The following is a 23,349-nucleotide window of genomic DNA, read 5'->3' as shown; positions in this document are numbered from 1 at the left end:
ACAAAACTCTAGCTGCTGCGCTTTTGACATAAAGTTTAACTCCAACTTCCAAGCCTCTACAATTAAAATAAAGAATAAAATGACAGTCTCTTCATAAATTCTCCAAATCAATCCCCTAGCCATAAGTAGCCCAATTTTCGCAATACCTGACCGGTCATCGGGGGTTTGTTTTGTAGCCCTCGGGGCGTCGCGCCGCGGTTGTCGACCCCGATCGATGGTGCAGTATGGATCGGTCTGCCGTCTAGACTGGGGGGGCAGGGTGGGGGCCACGGCGAATCGTAGACGTGGAATTTTGATGCCGCGGTTAATTATTGTTTTCGGTGTAATGTTTAGGTGATTGGACGTTGGGTTCGTTTTGGGGTAGGTTGTAATGAATTTTCTTAATATAAACATAAGGAAGTAATGTCTCTCAACGGTTGCTAATACCGGTTCAAGGACTTTACGAAAAACCGTTGTTATAGAAAAAAAAATCCATAGTAGAGAGGATCTATTCTTGGAACATATCTTTTAATAAAGAACAACTACAATGGAATTAAGGAGCAACTGATGTTCCCATATGATAAAATAAAGAACTAAAACAACAGGAATCTTCATAGTTTTTTTTGGCAAAACTCCAACAATCTGAATAATAAGCAATGATTAAACATATTTATTTATCAATTGAAGCATTTTAGGGTACATGTGTATTTTAAGTAGGTACCCGTATACGCCATGAAAATGAACGAAACGACACGATACGAAATATCAAATCAAACCTTGAACTCAATTCCTAAACCAGAGTCCAATAATCTCAACAACAGACAACCATCAAGAAAAATTGCATCAAAAGTCAAACCAAAGAACCGCACTCAGCCCAACAAAAACTCAATTCAAGAAAACTGCACAGATGCATGTTCTAAAAAACAGCATCGATCCAATAACGCTACGTCCGCCATTAACCCCCGGTTTTACAAGAAAAAGTATGAATTTAAAGCGTTACGGCCCGTGCGCGCGCGCACTTGATTTATCGGCCACGCGTGTGCTTTCCTTCTTGGACATGCAATTCCGATCGTTATTAAATGCCGAGGATCTAGAAATAATGATAATACTGTACCGAGATACACGTACGGGTTGATTTTTATTGCCAGTTATGTAGAGCTTCCGAATATTGACAGGTTATTGATGAGAATCGTTGTGTTTTTAATCATATTAGATCAGGAAATGATTGTTTTGACAATTTGACAATACATAATGATAAATTAATTAACGGTATCTTGCAGTTTTCAGCCTTAGGTGTATCGTTAGGTGAAGGATATTTGAGTAATCGTAAATTCCTGCTGCTCTTCAGAGCGCGCTCTGAAAATTTTGTCACGCTCGAGCGTGACAAAGATTTTAGTCATTCAAATAAATATGGATGATGTGATAGTAGACATTTTGAGCAGTAAAGAGCGAACAAATATTTCACATTAAGCAGACTACACTGACAAAGGCTTGTAATCCCAACAATCGTACTCTAAGGGACCTAAGTACAAGGCACAAAGCTGTAAAGTACTGTTATATTTTACGTAAAATTAAATTCTGTAAAGAACAAAGCACTTAGGGTTCAATTTAGTTCAATAAATGTGTAGTTTCAACAGAAACCCAATTATCATCATCATCATTTCAGCCATAGGACGTTCACTGCTGAACATAGGCCTCCCCCAATGATTTCCACAATGGTCGGTCGGTGGCGGCCTGCATCCAGGACCTTCCTGCTACCTTTATGATGTTAATTCTTACCTGCGTTAAAACCAACCCCGCTCTCTCCTACTCTAAAAGACGTAGGTACAATCTGGACAAGACATAAAGCCCTTAAAATACTCTTATATTTTTCGTCAAATAAAATGCTAGAAAGAAAGCACTAGGGTTCAATTTAGTTCAATAAATGTGTAGTTTCAACAGAATTTTCATACCACAACAGACGTATAACCGTTGATACCTTCCACAGGCTATCTGCTAACAAAAGTGGAGGGCAAAGTTGGGTCTCCAGAGACACCCTTGTCCGACCTGGGCCTGATATCGTATCGGTCGTACTGGAAGGAAGCGCTGCTGAGGCGGCTGTGCTCTGCTCCCGGCCCGACGCTGTGCATTCGAGACCTGAGCAAGGACCTGGCTATAGCCTCGTCGGACATCGTGTCCACGCTGCAGGAGAGAGGCCTGATGAAGTACTGGAAAGGAAAGCATATTGTGCTGAAGAAGCAGGTTAGTGGATTTGGTATTGAACTGTTTGATTTTGTGTTGTTTGTAGCAGGTTACTATCACGAAATGATGGATTTGAACTATAGATTTGGAAACTTCGTTACACACATTATTTAATTTAAGGTTCAATATTTGTAGAATGACTTTGTGTGGTAGAATGAATAATTATGTGACCTTCTCAGAAATAAATATCGTAGCATATCGCCTATATTGATTCCTGAATACAGACTTAATAATTTAATTCTTCTAATTTTATTCTGAACTAGCGGCCGCCCGCGACTTCGTACGCGTGGATCCCGTTTTACCCCCTTCATCTATCTTACGCGGTTTAGATTTTTTCATACAAATGTTTTTTTCCGCTAACTCCCGTTCCCGTGGGAATTTCGCAATATCCTGTTGTAACTAAGCTTCAAGTTTACTAAGGTACCTGCATGCCAAATTTCAAGCGTCTAACTTAAGCACAGACAGACAGACAGACAGACAGACAGACAGACAAAAATTTTACTGATTGCATTTTTGGCATCAGTATCGATCACTAATCACCCCCTGATAGTTATTTTGAAAATATATTTAATGTACAGAATTGACCTCTCTACAGATTTATTATAAGTATAGATAGATAATGATTGAAAAGTGTTTCATAACTTTTAATGTAATTGAAACCTCTTTTGATAGGCCTTGACATAAAGTAGTATTTTATAGTTTCCTAAAAATAAATTTAAAAAAATCTAAAACGCAATTAATTGTTGTTACATTCGTCATGGTAATTCATGGTATGCTCATGTGATGACAATTAGAGGCAGTAAATGATTTATAATTATACTATGCATCTATAATTGTTTACTATGCTGTCCATCGATCTATTTGCCGTGTAAAAACGTCTGCCGTTGATGGACGAATGATGCATGTTGTTGAATGATTTATTTTCAATGATGTTGTTAAAAGGCCTATGAAGATAAACACAAGAAAGGAAGGTTTTGTAATTAACCTTAGCAGTGAATGCTGAAATATGTATGGGTTAGACTACATTATTTTCTTGGTGAAACTTTAACGCCAGGTTAAGAGAAACATCTCTGGATCGTTTTTTATCGATTTTCGAGACTTGGTACNACTTGGTAATATTGTTTATTGAAAATAAATATTTGTGGAGTCCCTAGAAAACGTAAAGTTTTCTAAACGAAACAATTCTAGAATTAATAACAATTAGCTCAGGTAATAGTGCTTGGGTTGTGTCAGTAAAATCACGCAAGCGTGTTATTGGCTGACCACATTTAACGTTACAATAAAAATTGTCTTGTTTATGTTTTGCTGTATGCATATCTATTTACGATGTAAACTCTTAATGTTTTGTGCAGTATATTTGTAGCATCAATTAGTGCGCTGAAATGTTGGAGTTGTTTTTAAAAATAAAATAAATCTATAATGTTTTGTCACGCACGATACGTGATTTCGTTTGTGGCGAAAGTCGATCTTCGGGCACATTCGTTACCATTTTCCGAACATTACTGGTTATTATTAATGGATTCCGATGGATAAAGTTTAATTGCGCGTATCCAATAAACGAGCTATGATCGGTCGATGTTAATGCGAAGAGAGTTCATTATACGTTTCTTTGCGGTTGCTCGATTGACAGGGACGTGTGGTTTTCATTATTATAAGCGTTAAAATCATTAATTTATACATGTAATTATTGACAATCATAGTTGTTATATCTATTAGAGACTGCTTCAGTCGTAAACACTAGGCAATTTGCGACAAAGTCTACCTATTTATCCGAGTGAATTTTTCGAGAAAACAAATGTGACGAAAACGCAACTCCAAAATTGTTTACTACAAAAATATTATTATAGAATTTACGCATTCCTTTGTGACGAATCGACTTATACAATAACCCTCAGGCGTATTACCCTTTACCAATTTAAAAAATAAACAAACCGAAGTCCATACTGAAACTGAAAAAGCCGAAAAAGAACTCACAAACACGTTGCGTCAACACAATCACGAATATTGGACCGATACCGAAATGTTTTCTATTTCGAAATGAAAACATGTCCATCTCTGAAACTTTCCATTCGTTCTTTGTTAATGAAAACGTATCGAATTACTAGAACTATACTAGTAATCAAGTTTAGTGAAATTCTTTAGGATTCTGAGGTACAACTGTGTTATGCGATCGTATTCATTTGACAGTTCAAAACGTAGGCTATATTCTGTCAAATTCTGTCAAACGGTTTGTTATACAGATTTTGTCGTACGTTTTGAACTGTCAAATGAATACGATTGCTTACACAATAATTGCACCTCTGATAGCAGAATCCTAAGACCGTTAAAATAATTTTAACGGTCTTCAAGAAAATGCTCTTTCACACCCACTGAGTATGGGTGCGTGATTCCAGAGTTATTAATAACCAGTCCCTAAATTGAGAATTAGAGTTTGAAGATTCTCATTGCTCACTCTCTCAACATGAATTAAAGGTCTGGGTTCTGAATTGCGATTTTTAGCTTAAGTGCACAGCCTCAAAGTGAAAAAACCCCGTTTTTTTCAAGCCTATTCTAAAAACACACGACAGCACATCAAGCTGAACACTATGGCATCTTATGTAGTTGTAATAGAAGTGATTTTGCTACACAAATGTATACTCGAATGTGCTGTCGACTGTACCTACCTATTGTTTCATCATCATCTCAGCCATAGGACGTCCACTGCTGAACATAGGCCTCCCCTAATGCTTTCCATGTTGCCCGGTTGGTAGCGGCCTGCGTTCACCGCCTTACTGAAGCGAAGCGATGGTAGGATAAAAAGATTATGAGACATGTAGAGGCTCCTTAAGAGCAAAATATTTAAAGATTTGTAAGCGCATATAATAGTCTATACAAATAAAGAAATTTTGACTTGACTTGACTGCTAACTTTATGATGTCGTCGGGCCACCTATTGTTTGCCTCGATATAAAACGAATGCTCGCCTCTCCCTACACTAGTTAGTGAATCACTTAACATCACGTGAGATACAGGCCAAGAGCTTCCTCGTTGCGAATAAAAAAAAAATATAAAAAAATAGTGACCTTCCCCTGTCTGTATCTGTTGTTTCTACTCGTAAACCGTGCACTAACCTTCGACGCGCAAAATGAAAGCGGCCGGACTGTTGTAAGATAGCACAGCACGGTATAACAGATTTTGAACCGTAGTACTTATTATTATTCTGTGCTGATCTCAATAGGGTATTTGCCACCACCAATTTTACGTATTTTTTAAAACTGTCAAAACGAGACTCCCATAGATTTTGTCAACTCAAACTACTTTTTTCAATTACAATGCAACTAAAAATCTTAATTTACAGGTAATTTAAATTTAATTAAGTTTTTAAGACCGGAAAGAAGTGCCTTTTTAAAAAAGTTGTGCTTTCGAATTATTGAGGAGTGATGGCAAATACCCAATTCGTATGTTAACGCTAAGATACGTCGTGTTTTGATCTCAAAAATCCCAGTTTATACGTGCAGGCTATTGTTAAACAATAAATTGATATTATAATCAACTAAACGATGACGAGTGCCCAGAGACGGGCAGTATGTAAACTAATAAAGAATTTGACATTTAATTTGAATAGTTCTATCCATAATTTGGGCAACCGATTTTCACTAGTTAATATCCACAAATAACCGCCTCACTCAGGAGCGATGTTCGTTGTGTGTGCGATACTGTATTAACTTCTGTTGTGGTCAAGGTGAAGAAACTGAACTGATTAGCTCTTCCAATTTATATTTTTTCATTCTATTTGAACGTCTTAAAATCGATGCAAGCTGCATTTTTTTTATTTAGCAGTATAAAAGATAACCTCACGTTACGCCACGTAGTTACGGATTTTGATAAAGAAAATACTTATTATGAAATTAATCAGCCTTTATTATCCTAATCAAACAGTGAACATAGTAATTTTTCTGGCCCTTTGGAAGCAAATATTGGTACTTACAAAAAGTGGCACAAGAAACTAGACACTTTCGACAACCTCTTTTGGGTAAAGTCCAGGGAATCATGTCATTTCCACTAGTACAAGACTACCGCCCAGATAAGGCCAGTGAAGATAACAAATTCTAAGACATCTCTCTACACACGTTATTCCTTAGCAAGTGTTAGAAGATCTTTCGCATCGAGCGGAGCATGTAATGAACTCCTTAACCATATCTCCAACCTTAGAGGTGTTACTATGTATTTATTTAAAATCTTTATTGCACTCAATAAAAATACGGTACAAAAGGTGAACTCATTGCTATACTATCACTTTAGATCATTCATGATCACTAAAAATATCTACAAACAAGTGTTCTTTAGGAGGTGCTAGAAGTGTCGCATCGGGCGCTGAGTACGGCCCGATCGCGAACGTCGGTCTGCGACCGACGCGGACGAGCCTGGGCTTCGCTTCGCGAAGCCCACACTCGGCCTCGTCGGCACGCGCACCGACGACCGCCAAACGGCTAGAGTACCTTTTGTACTCGCCACTCTGCCCGGNGGTATAACAGAAGTAGAACCAGTAGACTCAATATGTAGGGTTCACTACACAAAGGAAAACGGGACCCTATTACTACTCTGTTAGGGTCTATTCTTAGTCTTCGATGCGCAAAATGAAAGCGGCCAGACTGTTGTAAGATAGCACAACACGGTATTACAGAGGTAGAACCAGTATGTAGTCCCAATACGTATGTTAACGCCAAGACACGTCTGATCTCAAAAATCCCAGTTAGCACGTGCGGGCTATTGTTAAACAATAACAGGCTAAACAATAAATAAATTGATAATAATATAATCAACTAAGCCTAGACGCAGACCACCAACTTTTAATTGTCGGATAGTTGGGTCGGGCTGTTAATCAGTATGGAGATGTATGAAAGTTCATATAAATTAAAATCGGGCCCAACTATCGGCCAACTAAAAGTCGGTGGTCTGCGCCTAGGTTAAAGTTTCAGATTGTCCGTCAATACAAGTGCCCAGAGAAGGGCAGTATGCAAACTAATTAACTAATAAATAATTTGACATTAATTTGAATAGTTCTATCCATAATTTGGGCAATCGATTTTCATTAGATAATATCAACAAACGTAACTCATCTGTATAACTACCTCACTCAGGAGCGATGTTCGTTGTGTGTGCGATACTGTATTAATTTCTATTGTGGTCAAGGTGAAGAAACTGAACTGATTAGCTCTTCCAATTTATATGTTTTTCATTCTATTTGAACGTCTTAAAATCGATGCTAGCTGCATTTTTTTCATTTAGCAGTATAAAAGAAAACGTGACGTCACGCCACGTAGTTACGGATTTTGATAAAGAAAATACTTATTATGAAATTAATCAGCCTTTATTATCCTAATCAAACAGTGAATACAGTATTTTTTTGGTCCTTTGGGAGCAAAATATCTGCTGGTACTGATAACAAGTGGCATAAGAAACTAGACACCTTCGACAACGTCTTTGGGGTAAAGTCCAGGAGCTCTTGCCATTGTCACTAGTACAAGACTGTCGCTCAGAAAGGCCAGTGATGATAACAAATTATAAACGTCTCTACATTCTACTCACGTGTTCCTTAGCAGGTGTTAGTAAATGTTTCGCATCGAGCGAGGTGCCTAACCATATTCCCAACCTTAGAGATGTTACTGCCACTTTAGTACATCAGGTTGAGGTCTAAACGGCCGATGATGATCACTTTAAAAAATATCCAATTTTAGTAGGAGCTCCTCCAGATTGATCGAGTTGATGTTGAATGACCGTTTTCTATTCGTGAGAAAGTTCTCGACTTGAAAGGGGCGGAAAAGTTTCTGCCCCTCAGAATGCAGAACAAGCTGTATTCTGAGTTCTGCCCCAATGGCAATCAGTTCTACGAGCTATGTGCCCCGCCCACTTCCACTGGCAACCGTTGATGATCATTTAAAAAAATCGTTCGTTCGTTTCAGCCGAAAGACGTCCACTGCTGGTTTCCCCCAAGGATTTCCACAAAGACCGGTCCTGCGCCGCTCGTATCCAGGCACCTCCCGCGACCTTCACCAGATTGTCGGTCCACCTAGTGGGAGGCCTGCCCACGCTACGTCTTCCGGCTCGTGGTCGCCACTCAAGAACTTTCCTACCCCAGCGGCCATCAGCTCTGCGAGCTATGTGCCCCGCCACTGCCACTTGATTTTAGCGATTCTGCGGGCAATGTCAGTCAATTGCGTTAATTTTCCAATTTTAGTTGGAGGGGTCCAAACCGAGAGAGTCAGTTGTCGTTTAGTGACCATTATCAGGTCCCTGGTCGCAAGGAATTTTCTGCCCCAACTGCAATAATTTCTACGAGTACGAGCTATGAGCCCCGCCCAATGCCACTGATGATCATTTTAAAAGATAACAACAAACCTGTGTCCCTTAGGAGGTGTTAGAAGAAGTGTCTCGCCGGGCTGAACGCGCGCGCTGCGTCGAGGCGTCGTGCCTGCGTTGGACGCCGCCAGGGGCCGGCGCGCCGCCTCGCTGACGTCGCGCCCCCGCGCGGGCGCTGCGCGTGCCACGCGCGCGACGCGCGCCGCGCCACCCGCGTGCCTGCCTCCGCCCGTCGAGCAGTGCCGCGCGGGCACTTCTCTAGGGAAACGCTCGCTGCACAGGTAAGTCAGCTGTATAATCTACCCCAGCGATCATGGTGGGAGGGAGGTTTAAAAATGTTTCTCCCTAAAATTCTGCTAAGAGCACGCCACCTGCGCGCCTGTATTCGCCCGTCGAGCAGTGCCGCGCGGGCACTTCTCTAGGGAAACGCTCGCAGCACAGGTAAGTCAACTAACTGTAGTAGAAAAGCGTGCCTAGTCTTCAAACCTCGAGCAGTGTCGTACGGGCATTTCTTTAGGGAACTGCTCTCTGCACAGGTCAAGATAGCACTATATCCCTTTCAGGACGATCTAACACGATCGTGCACTTGCTTTACTGATGATGAGAGATTGTTGATCTTACCAAAAGCGTGCCAAGCACTCAGCCTGTCGAGCAGTACTGCGCGGGCACTTCTCTTGGGAAACGCTGCACAGATTCAGATACAGATTAGTCCCTGGAACAGATCTGGATAAAGAGTTGATAAAATCAAAATGTCTCCCACCAAAAACGCCGCTCTCCTTTAATGATGCTGTCAACGTCTTTTCTTTCGTCCTAGCTCCGGTGTATTTACACATGAAATAGATAAAAATTATATAATTTATTTTATTATTATTGTCTACAGGTTATGCTGTTAAAGCACCGGCGCTAAAACGGGTGAGTGCCCGCATTCAATACTACACTTTTGGTTCAGAAGCGACGTTGAGTGAGCCGTTGATGAAAAATCACAACGATAGCTCGAGTAACACAAGTAGTGATAGCGAATCCGATTTTGAATTGGGGTTATCAAGTTCGAGGTTATTGAGGTCTAGGTTACTAAAAACTAAGTTAATGAGGTCGAGGTTGGAAGTCTCAGGGTTTATAAGGTCAACATCTTCCGTCATGGGGTCATTACAGACGGAGCCTTATATCCCGAGCTTGTTGCAAATTAAGCCAATCGTCCCGAGGTTATTAAAGAGGAAAACGAAAAGCTTTCCGTGGTTATTGAAGCCGGAGCCATACATCCCGGGGATAATTAAGATGAAATTAGCATTAAAGAGAGTTTGCCCGAATTCATCAGCACAATTGGTAGAGTCAATACGACCCCAATCGTTAAAGTCGAGGACGCCAAAAATAAAACAGCGTTACAGAGAACTATTCGGCTCATCATCGTCGATTTCATCGATTTCTCGATCGAGATCTCAGTCACCGGTGTCACAACAGTTAACACTGCCCGCGCAGGAACCGCCCGTTTCCCAAAGTAGTTCGCCTGAACCTGGAGAACGAACGCCAGAGCGTTATCTTATAAGTAGTGAAGTGTCGCCTTACCCACGAAAGCGAACTCTATTAACTCGAAAGCAAATAATGACGAAACGGAAGTTAATGAAGCTTTTGGAAATAGAAAAACTAACTAAAAATCTTTCGGCTCAGTCCCAAAGGCCTATTTCTCCGATGCGTTCGCCAGCTTCTCGTGAGCGTTCTCCCTCATTAAGGCGTTCACTACCCTCTCGGGAAAATTCGCTATCCTCAGGAGACCGAGTATCCGCTTTGAATAGTACCCGTTCACAGAAGCGTTCATTGTCCTCTCCTGAGATCCAATCCCCACAGAGGATTTTACCATCATCTACAGAGAGTTTGCTGTCTTCAGGAAATCATTCGCCACATACTCGACAGAGTTCTCTGTCTCCACCGAAGCACGCACCATCTTCTCGTGGTACTTCGCCATCTCGAAAGCGTTCGCCGTCCACTCAGGATCATCTGCCCTCACGAAATCGCTCACTATCTTCACGAGATCGTACACTACCATTTAAAAAGCGAACGATATCCACTCAAGAAGATTCGACTTCGTCTCGAAAGCGGTCCCTATCCTCTCGAGATCGCTCACCATCTTCTCAAGATCGATCATTATCCTCTCGAAAGCGGTCAGTGTCCTCTCGCGATCGTTTACTATCCAATGAGGATCATCCTCAAACCTTGAGGGGTTCGGTATCCTCCCGGAAACGTGTGTTATCCTCTAGAGATCATTTACCATCTTCTGAAGGCTCGTCACCGCCTTCACGCAAGCGATCTCCGGTTCCAAAGTATTCTAATGAAGGTCAAAAGCTGTCGTCGGTTTCAAATATACGATCAGTTTCGCCCGAAAATACTTTAGTGTCCCCAGTTATCCGTCCTCAATCAGCGGACTCTCAATCACGATTGTCACGAAATCGATCACCACAGTTACATACTAGATCATCTTTAAGTCCTACACAGAGATTTTCGTTGAACCCAAAGAAGGCTGAATCGCGACGGCTTTCAGCACCAACGCTAACGCCAGCCTCACCAAGTTGTATGTTTAAAAGAATGTCGTCATCATGTCCGCAGCTCTCATCTAACCAACCAGAAGAACATGAATATTGTTTACTATCTCCATCAGATATTCCCCTTCCGTCTTTACCTCCACTATTCTCAGACTGTTTTTCCAATATATACACAAGTGATCCCCCTCTTCCTCCAGGCTCACCCCCTACGTCAGCAACAATGCTAGTTTCTCCCAGACAAGTCCCAAAATATAGCCCGAGCCTAAAATCTCCATCTGCTACTCCCATTCCATCTCCATCTGCTATTCCCATTCCATCTGCTTCTCCTATTCCATCTCCATCTGCTATTCCCATTCCATCTGCTATTCCCATTCCATCTGCTAGTCCCATTCCATCTCCAACTACTAGTCCCCTTCCATCCCCTACTGCATCAGTCTCACCTAGCCATTCCCGAATCTCCAGCCATGATACACGGTCTCCGGCTGTTAGTCCCCATTCTTCCCCCGCTCCGGAATTTACTATCGGGCACCGACGTGGTCCTCGGACCCCGGAAGACAGTCCTCGTCATTCCCCCCATAGTCCTCGATCACCTTCGGACAGTCCTGAGACAAGTGAAATGCCAAAACACAGTCGTGATTCTCGATCTTCTTCAAGCTCACCTTCCCTAACACTCCCACCTAGAAAAGACAATCGTGGTTCACTTACTCCAGTAGGAAGCCCTCCTCTGTCTCCTGTTTCGGCAAGCTCCTCAACCGGACGGAGCCGCGGTCCTCGAACCCCGCCTGGCAGTCCACCTTCCTCTCCCACACGTGCAGTTTCGCCTGAAATTCAGACACAGCACGATACTCGGTCCTCGTCAAATTCACCATCACCATCCGAAACCCCAACATCCCCACCTAGTCAACCCAATACAGATAATTGTAGTCCACGTAATTCTCCTTTGACCCTTCTTCCGAGTTTCGCGTCTAAACATCGGCAAAGACACGACCGCAACCCTCAATCACCTTCGGGCTCACCGTCTCAATCCGTAACCCCGACATCCCCACCTAGTCAACCCAATACAGACAATAATAGTCCACGCTCTCTTTCATGTGGTACTCTTTTGTCTCCTCCTCCGAGTTTCGCGTCTGAACCTCAGCAAAGATCCAACTGCGACCCTCAATTCCCTTCGGGCTCACCCTCTCTATCTGCAACCTCCACATCCCCTCCTAGTCAACCCAATTTAGCCAATAATAGTCCACGCCCTCAGTTATGTGGTACTCCTGTATCTCCTCCTCCGAATTCCGCGTCTGAACATCAGCGAAGAGATGACCACAACCCTGTGTCACCTTCGGGCTCACCATCTCCATCGGCAACCCCGACATCTCCTCCTAGTCAACCCAATTTAGACAATAATAGTCGACGCTCTCAGTCATGTGGTACTCCTGTGTCTCCTCCTCCGAGTTTATCCGAAAACCCTCGATTACCTTTGAGCTCACCATCTCCATTTGCAAACCCAACTTCCACACCTATTCAACCTAATGAAGACAATAGTAGTCCACGCCCTCTTTCATCTGGTAATCCTTTGTCGCCTCCTCCGAGTTTCGCGTCTGAACATCGGCAAAGACACAACCGTGACCCTCGATTACCTTTGGTTTCACTGTCTCCATCTGCAATCCCGACATCCCCACCTAGTCAACCCAATACAGACAATAATAGTCCACGCTCTCTTTCATGTGGTACTCCTGTGTCTCCTCCTCCGAGTTTATCCGAAAACCCTCGATTACCTTTGAGCTCACCATCTCCATCTGCAGCCCCGACCTCCACACCTATTCAACTCAATGAAGATAATAGTAGTCCAGGCCTTCTTTCACGTGGTACTCTTTTGCCTCCGCCTCCGGGTTTCGAGTCTGACCATCGGCAAAGATACAACCGTGACGCTCGATCACCTTCGGGCTCACCGTCTCAAGCCGTAACACCGACATCCCCACCTAGTCAGCCCAATACAGACAATAATAGTCCACGCTCTCTTTCATGTGATACTCTTTTGCCTCCTCCTCCGAGTTTCGCGTCTGAACCTCGGCAAAGGTCCAACTGCGATCCTCGAACTCCTTCAAGTCTGCCCTCTTCATCTGTAACCCCGACATCCCCACTTTGTCAGTCCAATATAGACAATAATAGTCCACGTCCTCTGTCATTTGGTACTCCTTCGTCTCCTACACCGAGTTTCGCATCTGAACATCTGCAAAGATATAACCGCGACCGGCGATCACGTTCAGGCTCACTGTCTCCATCTGCCACCTCGACATCCCCACCTAGTCAGCCTAATAAAGGCAATAATAGTCCACGACCTCTGTCATTTGGCACTCCATCGTCTCCTACACCAAGTTTCGCATCTGAACATCGACAAAGATACAACCGCGATCCTCGATCCCCCTCAAGCCCGCCTTCTCCATCTGCAACCCCGACATCTCCACCTATACCCACACCATCGAAGTCAGTGGTTTCGATAATCGTATCTGAGTACCCTCAAAAACACAAACGTCCATTCCCGTCACGCTCATCAGCATTAACTGAAACCCATGACACAAGAGTTAGTCCTCAACATCCTTCGGACATATCTACTCCAGTCCCGATGATCTTGTCTAGATACTCGCGTAAACACAGGCGTGCATCACGTACCTCTACGCTCTCATCAACTGAAATCAGAACTTTAAACTTTACCAATCAAAATGAAACCCACAGATATAGTCCTCAATACCCTTCAGACACAGAACCTACGCCCCCTGCTATGCTAGTTTTATCCAGATTCCCCCAAAAATATACCAAGAAATCTACATTGCTCTCTATAAGTCCGTTCGAATTCGCAGAATGTTTACCCAGACACAGTTTCAATACTAGATCTTCTTCCTGCTCACCAATCCCAATTGAAACCCCAGAACAGTTACTCCAGTCGAATAATTCATCTACTTCTGCGGTTAAAAAATACAAACGCCGTTCTCGGTTCTCTTCGAGCTCACTATTGCCTACAGAAACCCAAGAACAGTTACCCGAACTCGTCCAAGAACACGGACGTAGTCCTAACTACCCTTCGGACTCATCATCTTCTTCCACGTTTGCCGTAATCCTATCTGATTCCTCTCAACAACACAGACCCCATTCGCGATCTAAGTACCGCACACCATCTCCCGCCAAAACCCCAGAAGAGTTGCCCGAACAGAACAGTTCTAACTACCCTTCGGAGACGCCATCATCATCCGCTGTTGGTGTTATCGTATCTGGATGCTCCCCAGATTACAGACGCCAATCTCCATATATTTCTCGCTCACCGTCTCCAACCGAAACTCCAGAACAGTTACTAAAACATTCGGACACACCACCTTCCGCGGTTGCTGTAATCGTATCTAAATACCCTCAAAAAGACAGACGTAGTCCTCAACAGTTTTTGGATACACCATCTCCTTCCGAAGTTTCTGTGATCGTATCTGAAAACCCTCAAATACACAGACCGCGTTCTCAGTCCTCTCACTCACCATCACCAACGGAAACCACAAAACTGTTATCTACCGACCTTCAAAAAGACAAACCTAGCTTACCTAGCCTTGAACAACCTTTGGATACACCATCTCCTTCGGTAATCTTTTTCAGGCAATGCGAAACACATAAACGCGACTCTCGCTCATCATCGCGCTCAGAATCTCCAAACGAAAACCCAGAATATTTACCCAGACGCCTCAAAAAACAGCCTGATCTTCAACAATCTTCTCACTCACCCTCATCGTCAATTCCAGCGACCTCACCAGGAGCCCTCCAGACAATTAGACGCGATTCTCAATCATTGTCGGGTACACTCGTTTCGTCAGCGATCTCACCTGGTATGCTTGAAAGACTCAGGCGTGATTCTGAATCTTCGTTAAGTATAGCATGTGCATCTGCAACACCAGCTATATCACCCGGACTCTTCCAAAGACACGACTCCCAATCCCCTTCGGGCACAACTCACGGGTCCTCACCGCCGGCTATTTCACCTAGACACCTTGAAAGAATCAGACGCGATTCTGAATCACCTTCGAGCACATTTTATACGCCTGCACCACAGTCTACCTCATCCGGATACCTTAGAAATGTCAGACGTGAATCCCAACTTCCTTCTGGCCCGACTAGTATATTCGAACCACAGGCTACGTCAACCGGACTTCTTCAAATATTCAGAGGCGACTCTCAGTCGTCTTCAGGCACAACTTTTACATCCAAAACACAAACTATCTTACCCGGACGTGTTCAATCCAGACGCGACTCTCAACCCTCTTCGAGTACACCACAGATGATCTCACCTGAACATCCCCAAATTCTCAGACCCAACTCTCAATCGTCTTCGAGTACACCACAGGCAATCTCACCACAGGCAGTCTCCTTTAGGCACCCTGAAAGACTCAGACGCGACTCTGAATCACCTTCAAGCACACTTAATATGTCCACACCACAGGCTACTTCACCTAGACACCTTGAAAGACTCAGACGCGACTCTGAATCACCTTCGAGCACAGTTTATACGTCTACACCACAGGCTACCTCACCCGTAAACCTTCGTAGTTTCAGACGTGACTCTCAACCTCCTTCTGACACATCTTATGCGTCCGAACTACAGGCAACGCCACCCGGACTTCTTAAGATACTCAGACGCAACTCTCAACAGTCTTTGGGTACACCATATTCATCCGCACCACAGGCAATCTCACCTGTACACCTTGAAAGACTCAGACGCGACTCTGAATTACCTTCGAGCACATTTAATACGTCTGCACCACAGTCACCCGAACTTCTTCAAATCCTTAGACGCGACTCTCAGTCATCTTTGGGCACGGCTTTTACACCCGGAAGCCTTCAAACATCCAGACGCGACTCTCAACCCCCTACGGGTACACCCCATAGATCCGCACCTCCGGCAATCTCACCCGAACACCTCGAAATGCGCAGACGCAACTCTCAATCTTCTTCAGACAGACCTGATACGTCCGCACCTTTGGCAATCTTACCTGAACAGGTGAGAATCGCGTCTGATCACTTGGAGGTCCAAATGATCAGACGCGATTCTCAATCGTCTTCGGGAAGACCAGATACATCAGTACCATCACCAATCTCACCTGAACACCTCCTAATGCTTAGGCGTGACTCTCAACCATCCTCGAGCAGTCCCCGTATGTCAGCACCACCACCAATCTCACCTGAATACCTCCGAATGCTCAGACGCGACTCTCAACCATCTTCAAGTAGTCCTTATACATCAAATCCACCGAAAATCTTACCCGGACGCATTCAAATGCAGAGACGCTACTCTCAACCGTCTTCGAGCAGACCCCATACGTCAGCACCACCACCAATCTCACCTGAACACCTCCAAATGCTCAGACGCGACTGTCAGTCATCATGGGGTATACCAGATACGTCAGTACCACCACCGATCACACCTGAACATCTCATAATGTCTAGACGTGACTCTCAATCGTCTTTGGGCAGACCTTATACGTCCGCACAATCGACAATATCACCCCAATATCTCCAAATGACTAGACGCGACTCTCAACCATTTTCAGGCAGTCTTCATACGTCAGATCCACTGACTATCTCACCCGAACGCATTCAAATGCAAAGACGCAACTCTCAGTCGTATTCAGGTAGACCAGATACGTCAGTACCACCACACACTTCACCTGAACACTTCCAAGTGCCTAGACGCGACTTTCAATCATCTTCGGGCCGACCTTACACGTCCGTACAATCGACCATATCACCCGAATACCTCAAAATGCTCAGACGCGACTCTGAACCATATTCAGGCAGTCTTCATACGTCAGATCCACTGACTATCTCACCCGGACGCATTCAAATGCAAAGACGCAACTCTCAGTCGTCTTCAGGTAGACCAGATACGTCAGTACCATCACAAATCTCACCTGAATACCTCCAAATGCCTAGACGCGACTTTCAATCCTCTTCGGGTAGACCTGATACGTCAGCACCGACGACTATCTCACCCAAACGCCCCCAAATGCCCACACGCGACTCTCAACCATCTTCAAATAGTCCTTTTACATCAGATCCACCCAAAATCTTACCCGGACGCATTCAAATGCAGAGACGCTACTCTCAACCGTTTTCAAGCAGACCTCATACGTCAACACCACCACCAATCTCACCTGAACACCTCCGATTGCACAGACGCGACTCTCAACCATCTTCGGGAAGCCCAGATACGTCAGTACCATCATCAATCTCACCTGAATACCTCCAAATGCTTAGACGAGAATCTCAGTCGTCTTCGAGTAGACCGCATACGATAGCACCACCGACAATATCACCTGAACACCTCCAAATGTTCAGACGCGACTCTCAACCATCTTCGGGTAGACCTCATACGTCAGAACAACTGACTATCTCACCCGGACGCATTCAAATGCAGAGACGTTACTCTCAGTCGTCTTCGAGTAGACCAGATACGTCAGTACCACCACCAATCACACCTGAACACCTCATAATGTCTAGACGAGATTCTCAATCATCTTCGGGTAGACCTTATACGTCCGCACAATCGACAATATCACCCCAATATCTCCAAATGACTGGACGCGACTTTCAACCATCTTCAAGCAGCCTTCATACGTCAGATCCACTGACTATCTCACCCGGACGCATGCAAATGCAAAGACGCAACTCTCAGTCGTATTCAGGTAGACCAGATACGTCAGTACCACCACACACTTCACCTGAACACTTCCAAATGCCTAGACGCGAGTTTCAGTCATCTTCGGGCCGACCTTATACGTCCGCACAATCGACCATATCACCTGAATACCTCCAAATGCTCAGACGCGACTCTGAACCATCTTCAGGTAGCCCTCATACGTCAGCACCGCCAAAACCACCTGAGCAACTTGTAATGACTAGAAGCGACTCTCAACCATCTTCAAATAGTCCCTACACATCAGAACCACCGAAAATCTTACCCGGACGTATTCAAATACAGAGACGCTATTCTCAGTCATCATCGGGTATACCAGATACGTCAGTACCACCACCAATCATACCTGAACACCTCATAATGTCTAGACGTGACTCTCAATCGTCTTTGGGCAGACCAGATACGTCAGCACCAACGACAGTGTCACCCGAATATCTCCAAACAACTAGACGCGACTCTCTACCATCTTCGGGCAGACCTAATATGACAGAGCAACCGACAATATTACCCGGACGCCTCCGAATGACTAGACGCGACTCTCAACCATCTTCGGGTACACCTCATACGTCAGAACAACTGACTATCTCACCCGGACGCATTCAAATGCAGAGACGTTACTCTCATTCGTCTTCGGGAAGACCAGATACGTCTGTATCACCACCAATCTCACCTGAACACCTCCAAATGTCTAGAGGAGACTCTCAATCGTCTTTGGGCAGACCAGATTCGTCATTACCAACGACAGTGTCATCCGAATATCTCCAAACAACTAGACGCGACTCTCTATCATCTTCGGCCAGACCTAATATGACAGAACAACCGACAATACTACCCGGACGCCTCCGAATGACTAGACGTGACTCTCTACCATCTTTGGGCAGTTCTCATACATCCGTACCATCGGCTATATCACCCNTATCACCTGAACACCCCCAAATGCTCAGACGAAACCTTCGATCCTCGTCTGGCTTGACCTCGGCGACGACCCCAATGTACCCACCTGGACCGCAACCTCGAAGACGAGACCCGCAGACCCCATCGGGCTCTCGACCTCAGACCTCAATACGCTCGAATTTGAGACCTCGTAAATAAGTTTTTACAGTCAAGTTCAACAGTGTGCTTAGTTTTTGAAGTGGCTAAAGACGGCGTGTAAATTGGTAATGTAAATTGCTAATTAAGGTTAGAGTGAGTAGAGATTTGGGCTTTGTAAGTTGGCATGAGTAGATTTAGTACCTACCTTCAGGAATACACAACACATTTTTGAACATGGCCGTATAACGCGCTATTTGTAAGCATATTTTAACGTCATTAACCAAAAGTGTTATTTCCGCCAAATTTTAGTGCAGCGATTGATGAGTTTACTAGTGTTATAAAGAACAATCCATAGATATAGCTATTTATTTATAAGTTTATGACATTGATATTGAATTCGATAAAGCAATAGATAGGTAGGGTTATTGTGAGTATAGTTAGAAGTTAGGTATAGTTTTCGATATTGCGTCATGTGATTCTTAAATCGTGTTTTTCTAGAATGTAATAATAATGAATTAATGATTTCGCATTCCGGTGCGAGTTGATTTATATTAATATCTATATTATAATTAATTGAATTTCACAATTTTATATGAAAATTATATCATAGGCATAATAATTTATAACAAATACTATAATAGTAAAGCACCATTTTTTCTTCCTATAATCATCAATAAAAATCACTAACTAGCTTTCAATTGTTCTAGTAATATTTCTCAGCAATTTCATAGACTACTAAATATTGAAGACTATATATAATCATTAATTTTATGACAATTTGTTGATTGTGTTTGTATTACTTATTACCTAATTTACTGAAAAACGTTATTTCGATTCGGTTTTTCAGCCACTTAGAATAAACAATGATAAATAATAATGGATTTAGTGGAACCGATCGTTGCAAGTTATTTTTTTATTGATGAGTAAACTACATTTCATAGTCTACACAGTCATATTTAAACTTCTCCTAAATGTCATTATTTGTTTTCGCGTACTAAGACGGGTCCATAAGACAGGCCCAAATAAGTTATTGTCCAGGATGTGTTTTAAAATTGATTGACCTTTTATGATGAACTTAAATATGTAACGAGTCATATATTTTTAAGACTGAATCTTATAAAGTTTCGAAATATTGAATTGAGTACTTAATATTTATTTATTTATATTGTGATAATTTTGATACCTACAATATTGTCTCATCAGTCTTCCTCTTTAGTTTCTTTCCAAATAGAGTTCTATGGATACTGTGGCTGTAGTAAAATTAATTCTAATTACATTTTCTTTTTTTTTTGGCTAGTCTGAAACTACTGCGGGGGTAATCTTTTGAAGCTGATATTTTTTTACTTTTTATACCACTTCTTCTTTCGTTTAAGTATTTAATGCGAGAAGTAACTAAATTTTTGTCAACCTATGCATTACATAATCCCGCATATTTTCATATTATCATTGCTAAATTGCTAGAATAAACGAATATAGTGCAAATTAGGCTAAGTAGTCCAAATTACTTGTAGCTAGTTCAATTTTAATATTTATAAGTAAGTACATCTCTTGTATCTTTGTAATTTTTAATGTAATATTTTTCCATGTATTTGTATAATGTGATGTGTGTCTTAAATTTTAATGTATTAATTGGCAATATTGTTAAAAAGTTATTTTTACATTGAATGACTAAATTGTATTTGTTATTAATTTTAATGTTAGCCGATTTTCAAAACTAGATAAAAATAACATAAGAATAAAATTGTCAGGACATTTTTCATAAAAAAAAATAAGTATCTATAATGTAAGCATTATTTCAAACTCATTCTTCATGACTATAAACATTTTCAGTCAATTAAAAAATCGTTTGGCTCTTTATTATTACTGAATTGTAATGACCAAAATCATAATTTAGTATTTTTTAAAAGATGACCAAGAAAATGAGCAAAAACTTAATTTCCACCATTTAAAATTTTCTTTTTTTTACAATTTGTTTTTCTGTATGGAAATAGAGACTAAGATGCGTTTATAAATTAATTTATTATGACTAAATATCTTTATATTTCTAGACTAGACTCCTACATAAAATGAATGTTTCTTGCTCTAATAATAATATTTCTAGTAGTGTTTTGTAATTTGTCGTAAGTGTGATGTGAAGTGATAATTTTTTATTTTATTTTTAATAATGAATATCTTACAAAAAAGTGGCTTCGCTGAAATTCGTATAGTAATAATTATATTTTTACTTATAATATGTGCTGAATGTTTGAGATAAATATAATTGAAAAAAAATCAATATAATGTTGTTAAAAATTTCGATGTCGTGAATATAAATATGTATATTGTATACGCCGTGATTTAAGACGTCTAAAGCCTATGTCAGCAAACGAATTGGTAAAAACATTAACGTGGATTACTTTCCTCAAAAAAAGAAGAAAACCTACTTGTTAATAGAAAGCCTTTTTATCAATTTCATTTTACTGTTTTCTGTGGTCGCAACAAACATAAGCCAGAATTATTTTTCAATAATGAAATCGTGAATGTTTTTACCACCGTCTTGTGAATCGTGTTTAGGTAAAAGGCATGACATTATTTAATTGTGACTCTAGTTGCAAGTAAGAATTGAAATGGAGAAGAACAATCCCTGAACGTAACTTAACGTAACTCGATTCAATTAGAAGCATAACTTCAAGTCTCTGAATCGAGTCTTTGAGCTTAATTTCATAATACGCATTAAGAATAAATAAATACGAATAAATAAGATGGAAATTATGGCAATTACCTATTCTTATTATTATTCTTTATTCTCATAATACGCATTAAAAACTATTGGAACTTAATATACGAACTTGTGATTGGTAAAATGTCAACCTTTAGACCAATTAGAATCTGGAATCTTTTTAGATTCATATTCGGCCTAGACCTTTTCAAAATAAGCTCTGAATAGGTTCTTGATATAAAATCTGAGAAAATTATCTGAACAATGTTTTAGTTTATCTGACAGATAACTTTATGATAGGCTCTATCAGCGATAGTTGAAAAAGCCCTGATTATTGTCGACATTATTATTACCATCGTATAAAATTATTGTGGTTATTAATCACTGCCAAAATAATGTCTTCAATATTATTAGCAATAGTAGACTGTAAACGTAGATTTTAATGTGTGTGTTTAAACTATGATACAGTACGACTATAATAATTGATGGGAGTATACTATATAATAGTGACAACTTTGCAAGAGAGCAGTCAAGTAGCATCAATCAAATAAGGTCCTGAGATTTGTTGACACACGGTGTATATTTCGTTGACACGAAGCGACACAATTTTTACCATTGCCGTATCTACGTGGGACACTATTTNATCTAAAAGCGCTGGAACATTATTGATACAACTTACATTGTCTTATGACAATGTTTTTATATAGATTGCGAATTGTTAACATTCGTATTTTGTCTACAGGGCTATGTGGCTTGACCCGAGTTAATTAACTTTCTACCTTATGCGAAAGTACTTGGGTTTCTTGGCGCTACTTGACTGTTCTGTTTCCCACTTCGTCGCCTGCGCAAGCATGCTGGGAAACAAAACAAACCCTTACAGTGGCGATGGATAAAAGCGGTACCAACTCATAATGTCTCCTAAAAAAATCTCCGTTTTTAAGTTCAAAACTCAAAAGATAAAGTATCTACTTTTTTTTCCATCTGAACGAATGGAGAAAAAATGTGCTCTTTTTATACATCTGGTCTTCAAAGACGTCAACATCTATAAATGAACCTTCGCGTCAATATTTCTGCAATAATTCATAAATAAATTAAAATCTATGGTGCAATTCTACCTTTGCTATTTATGCTGTTCACATCTAAACTCGTTCTTAAGAAGAATCTATACCAAATTACCCAAATAGAGAATTATTTGCCCAAATATTCTTTTAACGATTCCAATTTATAAAGTTCGGTACCACTTTCCTTCGTCGCCAAATGAACCTATCAAAGTCGTACGATGATATCTAATTAATGACTATTCTAATTATTAGCTGTAAATGAAATAAAAATACCTACAACAAAAAATAATGTTTGAAACTGAAATTTTGTGATCGGATAATTGGATATATTTACGTAAAATAAAATTGTTTTCACAAAAAGTTCTGAAAGTATGAAAAGCGTCTTCATTAAATTAATTTATCTGGGTGTCTAATTGGAAGTTTTGATATCCTCTTTTTATAAAATTAGTTTGATAATAATTAGAAGTAGTAAGTTTTTTCTTTTTTGTTTAATACTTATTTTCAAAAATGTTAAATGAATGTTAATTTAAATGATTATTTTATTGCTCCAATTATTTTAAATAGAAGTGCCTTGCATATTGAGATTATATAAATAAATATTCATCCGAATATCCGATCTTTATTATTTATTAATATTGACAGATTTATAAAAAAAAACCTGTGTTTTGACTAAAAATTATATCTAAATCGTATGAAAGTTTGTATGGGAAATGTTGATCTGAATTCGAAAAAAATTAAATAATTTGAA

General features: G+C 41.2%; 2 protein-coding genes across 3 annotated transcripts in view; both read left to right on the top strand.

Moving 5' to 3' along the window:
* Positions 1–8,712, top strand: part of chm (lysine acetyltransferase chameau) — a 51,164-nt gene extending 42,452 nt beyond the window's left edge. Inside the window, exons 13-14 of the mRNA XM_028306209.1 lie at positions 1,967–2,220; positions 8,611–8,712. Coding sequence (XP_028162010.1) covers positions 1,967–2,220; positions 8,611–8,712 — 356 coding nt within the window. The remainder of the gene's footprint in view (positions 1–1,966; positions 2,221–8,610) is intronic.
* Positions 8,713–8,740: 28 nt separating this feature from the next.
* LOC114354011 (mucin-12-like) lies at positions 8,741–22,874 on the top strand. 2 transcript variants are annotated; one of them, XM_028306229.1, is made up of 2 exons: positions 8,741–8,839; positions 9,439–22,874. In XM_028306229.1, the coding sequence occupies exon 2, from the start codon at positions 9,531–9,533 to the stop codon at positions 18,900–18,902; it is 9,372 nt and encodes a 3,123-aa protein (XP_028162030.1). In that variant the 5' UTR covers positions 8,741–8,839; positions 9,439–9,530; the 3' UTR covers positions 18,903–22,874. The 2 variants fall into 2 exon arrangements, with proteins under 2 accessions (XP_028162030.1, XP_028162031.1); XM_028306230.1 differs by lacking the exon at positions 8,741–8,839 and adding an exon at positions 8,962–8,999.
* Positions 22,875–23,349: the final 475 nt, after the last annotated feature.

Source organism: Ostrinia furnacalis, unplaced genomic scaffold (genome assembly GCF_004193835.3).
Source record: "Ostrinia furnacalis isolate ACB-3 unplaced genomic scaffold, ASM419383v2 OfSCF1909, whole genome shotgun sequence".
In the NCBI taxonomy this organism is placed as follows: domain Eukaryota; kingdom Metazoa; phylum Arthropoda; class Insecta; order Lepidoptera; family Crambidae; genus Ostrinia; species Ostrinia furnacalis.
Note: the sequence above shows the minus strand (reverse complement) of the source record. Positions and strands in the feature narration are given on the sequence as shown.